This window comes from Cebidichthys violaceus, unplaced genomic scaffold, assembly GCF_023349555.1.
Source record: "Cebidichthys violaceus isolate CVI_PGR_0920_01 unplaced genomic scaffold, fCebVio1.0.p SCAF_19, whole genome shotgun sequence".
Lineage (NCBI taxonomy): Eukaryota > Metazoa > Chordata > Actinopteri > Perciformes > Stichaeidae > Cebidichthys > Cebidichthys violaceus.
In genome coordinates, this window is record NW_027176361.1 from 6336133 (window position 1) to 6349114 (window position 12982).

General features: G+C 40.4%; 1 protein-coding gene across 8 annotated transcripts in view; it reads right to left on the reverse strand.

Annotated features, from left to right (window-relative positions):
• The window catches only part of LOC137874605 (adhesion G protein-coupled receptor L3-like), a 207278-nt gene that overhangs the window by 111260 nt on the left and 83036 nt on the right, over window positions 1-12982 (reverse strand). For all 8 annotated transcript variants that reach the window (XM_068713377.1, XM_068713379.1, XM_068713381.1 and 5 more), the window contains one exon: window positions 11146-11359. In XM_068713377.1, coding sequence (XP_068569478.1) covers window positions 11146-11359 — 214 coding nt within the window. The remainder of the gene's footprint in view (window positions 1-11145; window positions 11360-12982) is intronic.

Below are 12982 nucleotides of genomic sequence, written 5' to 3' on the forward strand. Positions count from 1 at the left end.
TTAAGAGGCCATGCTATGAAGCTCATTTCATTGACACAACTTTCTAAGTCACCAAAATTGCTAATTCATGTTGCTGTATGTATATTTTTGACCCAGCAGATTTTGTCACTTTTTCTGTCAACCCATAATAAAGTCATGAAAGAACCAAACTTCATGAATGTTTTTTGTGACAAAGAAGTATCTGTTCCAATCACTCTATCAGAGAAAAATCAGAGTTGTAGAAATAACTGGAAACTCAAGAGAGCCATGACATTATGTTCTTTACAAGTGTATGTAAACTTTTGACCACAACTGTAGATCATGTCACAAAAATCTAATGAAGATCTTGTGATCTGGTCAAAAGCACCAAAACACCTACTAGATGGACCTTGAGGTGAGATTGTGCTTGCAAAGGCAGGAAAACTATTTTCAAACTCGGAGAAGAAATTCGGAAAACTTAATTCAATGGAGAATTTTGGAAGATAAAAACTAACTCACAGGGCAAAAAAGGTTGAGAAATGCTGGCTTCAAGAAAATATTTATTTAGAGAATGGATAAGATTGCTGCCAAAAACTGTTTTCAAATATTTCTGAAATTATTAAGTTTAAAAAAATTAAAATACAAATATGTTCAGCCATTTTAGCATAGTCATATAGTCATAAACTTGTGGGACTAGAAACTTTACTTGACTTGAGATCGAAAGGCAAAAACAATCAAGACTCAAGTATGAACCTTGTTAATTTAAGAAACAATAAAAACTAAATGAGGCAGTGACAGTCGGGCCTTGCAAAGGCACATTACGGAAATATGTATTTATTAGTTAGGTCACGGATGTGATGTCAGGCATGTAAGAACACACTATTAGCACAATATCAAAGGCCAATAGGCGTATAGGTCTATTTATTATGGTGAACACAGACATTAGAAGCTCCAGTGCTTCTTCAACAGTGACAAATGATTACATTTAGGAAGTAACAAATCAGGACGTCATTGGTAATAAATGTCAGATTAGCTTGATGGCGATGATTAGAACAATTTAAACCATGTCACTCCCTTACGGGACCAGGGATGCCAAATTAAATTGATCTACCGTCATGAATTCTAAACACAGTGGAAGTCATGCACAACTACCCCTAAAGAGACGAGCATACTAGTGAAAATGTCCATATGGATTACTGGATGTGTATAGAGTTCAAGTGGCAAACTCTATGAATATTCAGCCGCTTGGGCTGGATCAAAGTGAATTATGCAAATGTGCTATGAAACATTGATTACAAGAGTGTCATCAGCTTTTCATCTTGAAGATTGATGCATTAGGTTTTAGCTTTCCATTGCCAATTAACCATACAGGTGGGCCCAGCACCTGAAGATCAAACGGAGAGATTAAACCATTTGAATTGATTAGGATTTAAAGTTAAAAACGTATCTATTAAAACAAGATCTAATTGGATAAAGAGGAAGTGAGATTGCAACATTTTAAAGGTCCCCTTTCTGATCACAAATCTAGATCTTTTTTCTTGCCAAAAGGGAATGAAAGAAGCAGATGAGAGCGTCGACTGTGGCTGAATGAGACCATGATAATAAAACGGGTCCTTTGTGAGGTGCTAACCGTGCAGCCATCAGAGAGTCACGAAGGAAACAAGGTGAAACCGCTCCTTGTCTAGCTCCCTTGATTTTGTCTTGCCAAGTTTGGAGGGCATGCGCGTGAATGTAGATCCCACTTTCACTGCCCTCGCAAGTAAAGCACCCAGAGACTTTGGATTGTGGCTACTCATTCATGCCCAGCATAAGCTCATCAGAAAAGAAAAAAAAGAAGTGATGTGACAAAGCCACGAAGAAAAAGAGAGACATTAAAGTAAAATAAAAGAAACAAGACATTGGAAGAGAGGTGCTAAGGAGGGCAAAAGGGATTGATAGTAGAACAGTAATTGAGAGGACAGGGAGAGAGACAGAGAGAGGGGTAGATGGCAGGATTCAGAGAGGTAAAAAGTGCCTCGTAACGCTGGGCTGAGCAACGACTGGTGGCTTTCCCAGCCGAGCACTTTGAGCCATCCATCGTTTCAGAGGGACTAGAGTACCTCATCGCAGCCTTAACTCTAAAGATGAGTCATTTTCAAGCAATGTTCAAAGCAACCAAGCCAGATGACAAACATCACCCTTCACAAAAAACACACAGACCAGTCAAACATTTTAAATATCCATGACAAATACTGGCAATCCAGTAAAAACCATGTGTCAAAGTTATTTTGGATGCCATGAAACACTAGAGATCACAACATAATAAAAAATAGATCTAATTGATCATTCCATGCTGGAGATGCACAAGTGACATGGAACTACTGAACCCAAATTGGAAGGAGGATTTTAAAAGTCAATGGCGTGAAGTACATTCCGATCCACGGGAGAAACATCTGTGAACAGACAGCTTTTGATCAGCTGCTTGGGAAGAGGGCCTCGAAGCCAAATCCAACGGCTAACATTAACCCAATCGAATTCATCCACCAACGCCATGTTGAAAATTGGTCTCTTGGCGACCGTCCCTCGAACATGTGCAGTGAGGGTGTAAGTTGTGGCGAGATGCCAATGAATAGCACCAAAGGCAGCTAATGTGCCTTGTGTTTGTAGAGACACCGAGTTTCATTTAGCAATAAAATAACTGGCTTTGTAGTTAAACTTTTGCATTTGTTTCACTAAAGTGATTAATAAGGTGGGATTCAATTAGATATGCTATAATACTTTTATATGCAACAACAGCGCCGCTGCTGCCAAAGCTATGACTGAAGCAGTTTGTTTAAGCCGTTTACTGCATATGATTGCATAAACAAACAATTTCCCACAATAATCCTGTTTACATGACTCTCCTGAGAGAGTTGTGGATTTAAAAAAGATAAATAGTCTGCTCACCTTTATCAAATTTAATCAAAATGATTACAATCATAATTGTGCTGTACAATATTATACTGCTATTCAAATGGCATTTCAGTAATTATAAATTCAAAGCTACTTTTGCCAGACAAGTTGAAAGTTGGGTGATGACTTGTCCAATAGATGGGCTAGAAAGTGATGCTAAGGAGAACATTCTTCCAATAAATAGTACATTGAGCATAAACTACCTTCACAATTTACTCTACAATTGCAGATAAAAAGCCATTAGAGAAAAGTTGTTTTCATGTCAAAGTGGTAGACTGAGTGGATGAAAGAGCCACAAGAAGCGGCATGAATCAACGCAAGAGGATTTTTTATTTTTTTTAATCTTTGGGGAGAGATGATGAATAGCGAGGAAGGTTATCAAATGTCTGTAAAAGTTGCATGCCCTCTCTATGTTACGGGGAAAAAAATGGATATATACTGCTTCAGGGCAGAATCAAGAGACATCAAATGTGTATGTTGCCTACTTCCTCCTGCCAATTAAAAAAAAAAAAAAGAAGCAGAAAACTAGAAGAACAAGGATGAAAGACTATGGAGCGCAGAGCAGGGCAAATATCAGATAGAGCGAAGGAAAAAGCCGAGTCGGCTCCCTGCACTCGGACTAACCACCTGCTCCTTTCTGAATTAGCCCTTTCTTTACTGTTTGCACTCATCCAAGTGAAACTCACTCCCCTAGCTGACAAATGGACTGAGGCCTCCTACTTTCACTTTTTAAAACATTATAAAAACTCAGTGTTTAGTGAGCCACCGCTGTGACGGCCATTAATCTGATCCCAAAAGACCCAATGACCAGACTGAGGCTTCCTGGGGGAAATATGCCCGGAATCCAAATATTTTTCAAAAACTCTCAAACTTCTGGTTTCTTTTGCAAAGCGCTCAACTTGTAGGAGAATAACAAAGTCTATGGGGCATTCCGCTCAGAATCTAAAAATGGACACCGCTACGGTTGATTCAAACCACTGGCTTGGTTGGAGTCAATCTGCTCCTCTTTTATCTTTTATCTCCTGAGAAATACCAATCCGCTTGGTATGGGGAGATGTCCTTCAACATTCCCCATTTGCGAACCCTGGGCTTCCTTTCCCGTCTAATCACCACAAAGTCTTGTATGGCCACTTCTGGAGACCCAGGCTGACTGGATGTTTGAAATTTACAGCAACTAATTGGCCAAATGTGGTAGGCTCTTATCAAAGAGGATTGGAGTAGGTTTGGACGTAGGAAGGGGCAGAAATGAGACAGGATAAATAATGTAAGGTGATGTCATCCACTGTAGGAGAAGAATGAAATGAGGAAGAAATAAATCTCTTTGATTTAAAAGGTCTTTGTGAAAAAAAAAGGGTGAAGCGAGGGCAAGAGGCAAACGTGTACAGATGGTGTGGGGGTTTAAATTCCTACAGTAATCCAATCAACTTCCAAATGTGTTCATTACTTATCATTTCCTTTTGAATATTAATGCTGGCATGCAAAACCACCCACCATTCTCTATTTGTTCATACTCTTACAACAGGCGTTTGTCCCCCGCTGCGCTCATCGGTCATGTTTTTGTTCTGTAATTGTCAGGTGCTCAACACATAATTGTATCATGGCAAAAAAAAACAAAACAGCCTCCAACGGAGAAGAGGCAAGATAAACCAATGACTCTTGCACGAATAGAGAAAGGCTGGTCGGAAAAGCAGAAAAACTCTGCTGAGTGATTGATGCAAAATATTCACTCAATATAATCCAATATCCTGCATGCACGATTAAAACAAAGTGTACATAATTGTATGTATACTTTGTATCATATGTCTAATTTGGGATGCCCAGTAGGAATCGTGGTGTTGGATCCTTCCGTATGATTAAGTACTGCAGAGCCACTTCTATTACAATCGGCCAAATAGAACCTTTAATTTAAAGCAGCACCTGCATGATATTTGCACCTCCAACATTAAAGTCATGCATTCATTCATCTGACATCCAATTGTTTGGAGAGTTAAATGTTTATGCAAATCTCGACTTTAAACAAGAAAGGCCACTTCTGATAGAGCTGTGGGGGTCATGCATGAGCAACGATGGTATTACACTCACATCTGCTCAGCATGATAAGCTCTCTCTTAATGTCAATGGCAGCTGTCTATTTGCTTGTATTAAAGACTATATTAAGGATGTTTGGCTACTATGTGAATATGAATGCGTTTCAACTTTCTTTAGTGCATTAAGTATTAAAAACAAACTACATTAAAGCTGCAAATAAGAAGATTATTAAAGGCGTACTCCAGCAATTTAGCGCTACAATTCCATAAAGCCACGGGACTCACTTGAACCACCAAAGGCCTAGATACCCCGACTTTAATTTGGGTCAAGCTCCAAATACACTGTATCCTACATTTCCCATGATGCAGCGTCATAGCATCTTTTATTGAATTCCCCCTACTTCCTAAAGTATTTGCCCAATTATTTCAAACCCCACATCTTGTAATGCAGGCTTTCTGTTGATTAAACAGAAAAATCAAAGCTTGGCTAAAAAATAACTAATGGCATCATAAGTGCTATTTTTTTCTAACTTTAGACAGCTCCCTCCAGATCTATTTCACAGGCTTCACAGTTGACGAGTAAACTGGACTAAATGGGAAAAATCAGTGGAGATAACTAAGACTTATCATTAATAGCAACCATTGTTTTATTTGAGAACATGCAATCAGCCTTTTATGTTGACATACTATGAAATCATTATAATTTGTTTGATAAAACACTTTGATGTCTGTCTGCAAACACGATTAAATGCTGAAAACCAAAACAGGACCGGATATGCGGGAGAGTATGAAGCAGATGGTCCCATTCTAAAATGTGCCCAGCCACCCTCAGAGCTGAGGGCAAGCGAGGACAGGTAGGCATGTCATTGTGTTTTAAGCTATTCAGAATTACTCCATCATGTTTATATAACATTACCACTTAGCCTCATTTACTCATTTTGAGTGTTTTTCCAATGTTGCCTAAAGAATAATGTTTGTTATTACATACAAAATAAATTCATTTAATTGGAATTGTAACTTATACACTTAGTATTTTTGGCAACCTCAACATTTGCCCAAAAACCTACATCTATAACATCCTCTTTCAAATGAGTGGATTTAAATGAAGATGGGCAAAAAAACACAGGGGAATCTTTAGTTAATCCTACCCTCCCGCTTAAACAAATATCTCATCAAATCCTTAAACTCTGAAATGAGGTCAGAAGCCAAGGATAATGAGAACTGGAACGTATGGGAAAGATCACCGGCAAAGGGGGAAGGATCCTCCCATCTGCTTACCCCTTCTTATCCCTCAATCATTCTTGTCCCTCTGTCAGCGCGGGTTTTCATCCGACGGGAGAGGAGCCATTTGTCTCATGCATTCCAGCGTGGTGAAGTAAATAATGGCCGGGAAGCATTTATTTCCCCACATAAACATCATTAACAGGAAGGTTCTCAAATGTCAACTGTCACAAGGCCAGCGGGTTCAAATCACAGGTTGCGCTCATTTAGTTTCCCCGTCCTCAAGAGCCTCATCAAGCTGTGATATCTATTAACCTTCATCATCAGTGTCATGAGCATTAACACAAAATGCTAGGAGACAAAAATATGTATTGTTCCTTGAAATGACACAGCGGCGGAAGGTATCCCAGAGAGACTGAGGGGAAAAAAATTTGAAAGCAATACAATAGACAAAAGAGGGACACGAATGTGTAGGTGTGTGTATGGGTCAATGTGTTTCTTTGCACCTACCTGACCTGCTTTTCTCCTTCAGGGGTCATGCACAAGCCTGCCACAATGCTATCAGCTGTCCCTTAAGGTGCCTGCTGAGGTCCACTGAGATATAAGGTGATATATAGCTTTGATACAGCCTGTAATTACTGGCCGTGAAGGCCACACTGCCTTGGGGAAAGGAAAAGGGGAACACAAAAAGAGGGAGGAGAGAGAGACACTGGGACTCAGATGAGAAAAGGGTCACTGTTGTTTGATAGCACAAGTGCCCGGCCTCTCCGGTGATTTCACACAGTGGGGAAATGGCACTAGATCCGTACATGCTCTGGAGAGAGGCAGATTCAACAGAAGCCTTGGCTCCCAAACAATAAGCTCCAAAAATTGCCCAAAAGGGAAAAGCAATGATTGCAAAAACCACAGGCTGCAGCATGTGTGCAACACGATGCAAATAGAGGCCTCAGATTGTGCTGAACTAATCCTTGGTAGCGCGTTTCAAACACAGCATCATTAGCCTCCGTCTAGCTGGCAACACGGCACCACCTATAGGGGACATGTTTATCCAGAGGCTGCTGGATTCTGTGCAGCCACGACGCTCGCAGCACAAAGGGAGGGACGGCTAATGAAAGAGAGCCATTCATTTCATCCTGTCACAGCATGGTGCGAGACAACCTTCATTTTGGGATGCATTACCAGCACTCACAAGCTCAGTGGCGTGCTATCACTCAGATACAGGCTGCTATTAGCTCCCGCTTAAAAGACTGTAATGGAACCAAACACCTAGCCGAAGTGGCCTGGTATACACCTCTATGAGTGGGCTTAACTGGAAAAGGTAGCACTTGGGCTTGATGGCTGAATATCAATGGAGCGCTGTTAGTGGCTGGGGGAAGCAGGGGGATTGAGCTGCCTAAATGTATATTGACAGCTCGCGAGAGCCGGTGACATGGTTGGGCATTTGCTGGTGATGGATGCTAGCCTGGCACGCAGACTAAGCCGGCAGCAGCGTGGCTCATCTTCAGACGGGACGTGAATGCTAAATGCCACACTTGCCAGTCACCCCGACTTAACTGGTGCCAGCAGGAGAGGCAGGTGGTACACAGGCTAGGCGAAAGAAGGGGAAAAAAAAGGGAGCAGAGTCCCACAAGAGGAAAATACTATCAGTGCATTCACAAGCATGCTAATTAGATTCTAAGGTAATGTGAGCATTACTGCCCCTTAACCTGTTTATCTTTGTTAAATTTAACATAATCAGATGAGATTAGTTGCCAATCGTGTCCCCGTCTCTGCTGTGTCCAAGTTCCATACTACATACTAAATATATACAGTTATAGCTGGTGGAATAAACTTTTAATTAAAAGATTGAGTGGACTAAACGTCGAGTAAGATATAAGTGAAATGATCAGAATACAGTTCACATTTTCACCACCCAGCTGTGAGAAGGTGGACAGTCTCAGTCATATGGAATATGTTTTATGTTGCAGATTGCATCACTCTCGCCAGCTGGACTTTTAACAGTGTCTGACTTTTGAAAACTATTACAGAGGGTATGAGCTGTTTTGGTTTTTACCACTGGGAAGAAACATATATAAGGAATCTTTTATATCCCAAATCTTTTAAACTCAAATATTTATTATGGTGACTACACATACAAATTCACCACCATAAAGAACAATTATCTTGAATTTATTCATTTTCTGTCTCCCTTTTGCGTACTGCAGTCTACAACACATGAGCGCAGTAATCACACAACCCATTGAAACTACAATTATTGTGGAAATCAGGAACATGTAAATGCTTTAATCACACTATTACATTGTTTGAGTTATGGTGAGCCATACTGCATGATCAATAGAGGGGGAGAAAGGAAACAGGATAGAACGAGACGAGGGAGGAAAATCAAGCTAAAATATTAATGAAGGCGTGTACTTGCATCACTGCTGATACACAATATACTGATGAAAAATAAGTTTAAGAAATACAAAATCTGGTGCTTACAGGCTACAAAGTTGATCAAAGTGTGTTAGTTGTAATTTAAAGAGAGATAGCAACACTGTAAATTAACTAAAGCATTATATATCAACATGTGACATTGTTTTGCAGTTTATCCTCACTGAAATCATACGGTCTGCGACTACAGTCACATCTTTGAAGACTTTTCTGTTCAAACTGCTTCGTTCTGTTGCACTCTTGTTTTCTTTTAACCCTAATGAGCTTAGCCGCAGGTGCCTAGCAACGGCTCTGACAGCTCTACAATAAAATAGTCGGGGGTGGCGTTCGTTTGTTGTGCTAACCTCCGAATGCTAATGTGTAGCTGTGACGCTACAGTCACAAATATCATTGAATCCTCTCACCCCATACCACCCACACCTTTCATCCACTTAGCAACTTCCTCTCCCAAGACAGAATGCTCTGGCTCTGAATTGGATTGCAGTTACCTTTTAGCATCGCTGAAACGCCCCCGGTAGCAACGGGATGCTAAAAAGACTGGCTTTTCGCTAGTACTTTATGTTAGTTTTCTGTTCTTGACAGTAGCAAGACCGGTTGATTCATTCCTGCAGGGATTTTTAGTCTGAGTAGGCGGCTGGAGAACAAGAGAGCCACAGGGTGCATCAATTATCCGACAACATGTTTCACACTACCTCTTTTCACCATCAGCTGCTTTTCACACAGCTGATTATCTGAACTCTATGGTACCGAACTAAAAAGCCAAGAGCAATTGTTTGATAAAGCCCAAAGGCCCATTAGTATTCTCAAAGGGCTCCGTCCAATGTGAAACCAAAGCTTTGGAAATCAAAAGAAGTAGACTAAAGTTAACACAGAGTAGCAATTTAGATAAAGTCCATCCCTTCTAAGTGCTGCAATAAGTCAACAAAAGAGCCAAGATGGACTATACATATGCTCTCTCCACACCCGCCTTGAGCTCTACAGCTTCTTGAGTCCAAACTTCTTGGTTAAACCCTGAAACTTGTGTATATATTACCTTAATGTTAGCAATCCATTATACTGCAAAAACCAAAGCACGTGCGCCTACACTGTGTCTGCCTGACAAATAGGTCTCCAGGTCCCGCTTTGTGCACAACGGGGTCATAACTCTGGAACAAGACTCGCATGTGGCAGCAAAAGCTCATCCAGTATGTTTATATTTTGACAAATAACTGATAATATATATTACTTCAAATAACTATTGATTTGTGACAGAGAAAAGTATGACTGATATGGATTAGCAACCAGGTACGGTGAGGTTTACTGGGATTCTTTGGCCAATAATCCATACAGGGGCTTGTTCCTAAACCAGACACCTACCAAAAGGAGGGGTTCTGTATTAATTATTATTTTCAAAGCCACTAATAGCTTTATTATGTAAACATGGTCCCGTATTTTCTCCTTTTTGCTAATCTCAAGGGTTAGTGCTCATATTTGTCACACAGCTCTATTCATTTTTTTATGAAGCAATTACATTTCCATAGTCTGCAATGTGAATAAGATAAATAACTACTAGTTATATGAAGAAAAATATGTCTCGAGGAGAGACATTTAATTCAATTTCAGCAGACCTCAGGTGTGAATTGCAGCATCTCTCATTAACTGAAGATTTGTTGATTATGTTTAAGATTTTTTTAACAAACACCTACTCAAGTCAATTACTTAAAAGCAAATAGCAAATTTAGCTTGTGAGTGTGTCTGTACATATTCATACATTAAAATATTCATATCTATTATTCTAAATGGGGTCTATGAAAAACTCTGTTTTCATCATCTATAGAGCTTTAAATTGACTTCATATGAGAGAGCTCATATTGTAGCTCTAAATGGAAAAAAAAAAACACTTAAGGCAGAAAAGAAAATATGGAATTGTTATAGAATTTATGAATACCAAAGTCAATCTGAAATTTGTATTCTGCTCACTTGTGCAAAGAAATATAAACTATGATGTAGCACCCACATCCCAGTTAATAACAAACAGAGACTTCTAACAGACAGACTTCTTCCCGAAAGACTATTGGGGTTGTCTTTACTTTGACTTCTTAAATCCGGCACGAAACATCATGAGAGCAGATGGAAGTCTGGAGAACCGGGCCAAACATACGGTACATTGAGAAAAAACTGGACTTTATATTCAGCCTCAATTTTGTATTCATATAAAGAAGGTTAAATCCATGAGTGATGATTAACTCAAAATTGAAGACCTTTCATAATTAATAATCTGAATTTTTAAGAAATGTTATGGCCTTAAATTGTAAAACCAGAAGGATCCGCTGATAAAAAAAAAAACATTTCTGGATGTATTTGAGGAAACAAAGATGTGCCATGATCTTCCATGTTGGGCTACTAACTGGAGCACCGTCACAGCTCTGCAGCCTATGAACGTCCATACCAAATGTTTTCTTACCTCTTTTATTTAACAAGCACACATAGTGTTGGCTATGTACGGTGCCCTCTGTTCCTGAACAGCATTCAACGTGAATATTGACATTAGATTCCAAAAGAATCCGTCAAAAATAATGAATGCACGCGGCCTTACCTTTGTGACATGATCTTGTATGCATCTGGCAGGTAACAGCGCGTGTTCTCCATCTGTGCTGGGTCTGCGTCACAGATCTTGTCATCGGTGCGGCCGTAGTTGGCGCTCTCAATCATGATGACGTCCGTGCCCGGGCAGCGCAGCTCGATGGGATAGCTCTCGCACGACAGCTCCCTCCTCACCACCGCCATGGGGATGGGCGCCCGACTGAAGGCTGCAGAGGGGGAGAAAAGAAAGTTAATATAAGGAGGACTTGTTCTGGTTAAAGGGTTTTTTGCACTTAAGTGTGAAAACAACTTCATCCTGGCGTTAGGTTTGGCTGAGCCCTGAATTAAAAAGAAAAATAAATCTGTATATTCCTACAGGAAAATATAAAAAACGATTGTCGGACCTGTAATCAAAAGGTCTGACACTGAGACATATGAGAAGAGGTTGTCCACCCTGGTCTAGAGAGTGTGGGCGGACAGGATGCTGGCTGTTGGGAGTGGGAGGATGAACAATACCACAGGGGCCCTCGAGAGGCCAGGAGTTGAGAAAAGAGAGAGTGAGATTGACACAGATCAAAGAAGGAAATAGACACGGTGTTTGTATTTGGTTGTGTTAAATAAAAATTCATTACATGGGCATTGAAGGGAGAAATTAGAGACAGACAGAAACGGAGCAGAGCGTGTATCATGTATATTGTTACTATATCCTTCCAGACCAGAATGTATAAATCATAGGGGATGCTTCATTCTTTGCCTTTTAAAGTGATACAATGCACTTCATTTAAGAACGCACAGGCAGGAGGTAGAGGGTCAAAAGGTGCTTGTTGCCTCAAGCCAAAGCTTAGAGTCTGTCTGGCAAAAAATCAGCTGTTTACCGCGGAGCCAAAATGGCCAAGAGTGCTACCGTGACCGAGCGGCGGCGGTTCGGAGGTTGCTATTTTTCCTCTCCTTGACACGGACGCACGCACGCACGCCCACGCACGTCTGCGGAGGCTCACACTCGCGCACACGCGAGCATGTGCACGACAGACTGGAGGAGTTCTGTGTTTACAGCGAGAATAAAAAATGAGCGAGAAGCGTAAACATTAGCCTGAGTGACTGTAGGAGGACTGTGGCAGTTATGGATTGTTTTTTATAAACATCCCTTCAGACAAGCGTCTGAGCTGCAAAAGCCACCACTAGACGACGAGCAGCACGGACATTCATCAGGGAGGACAGACGGACAGGGAGAAAGAAAAAGGGACAGAGGGTTTCCACATGTGAGGATAGGGCTTGGCGATATCACCTGAAATCAATATCATGATGAATTGCAACATTTACCTGGTTAACAATAAATGAAACCGCGTTTTGTTTTTTTTATGTACAAAAAGATTCTCTGGGACTCTCATCAGTTCAGTGTGTGACAGAATAATCTCACTTTAAGCTCCAATCACTTTCTTTTACTCTGAGCTTTAAACCACACCTCAATGGGAGGACCATTTGTCATCCTACTCAAAACAACTTGTAATTGTACCTCAAGCTGAAACTATTTTGTCGCAAGTAAATCAAACAAAGCATATTTATGGCAAATGGCAAATACCTAATTGATAAACTGTCTTATTAAAGTGTGAGATTGTTTCTTTGTTCTCAGCAATGCAATTATATTATATGACATGGTTGTCATTCAGGTGACTGTAAAAATGGCTCTTATTTCCTATGGAAACTATAAAAATGACTAATATCCAACAGAAGTTACATTTAACTTTGTTCAGCATCGTGTTGACTCATAGGGTATTTAAGTAATCAGCTGAGTGCAACAGTATTGACATGACTTACTCGATTTGGACTCAAACCACAAAAAGAATTTAACC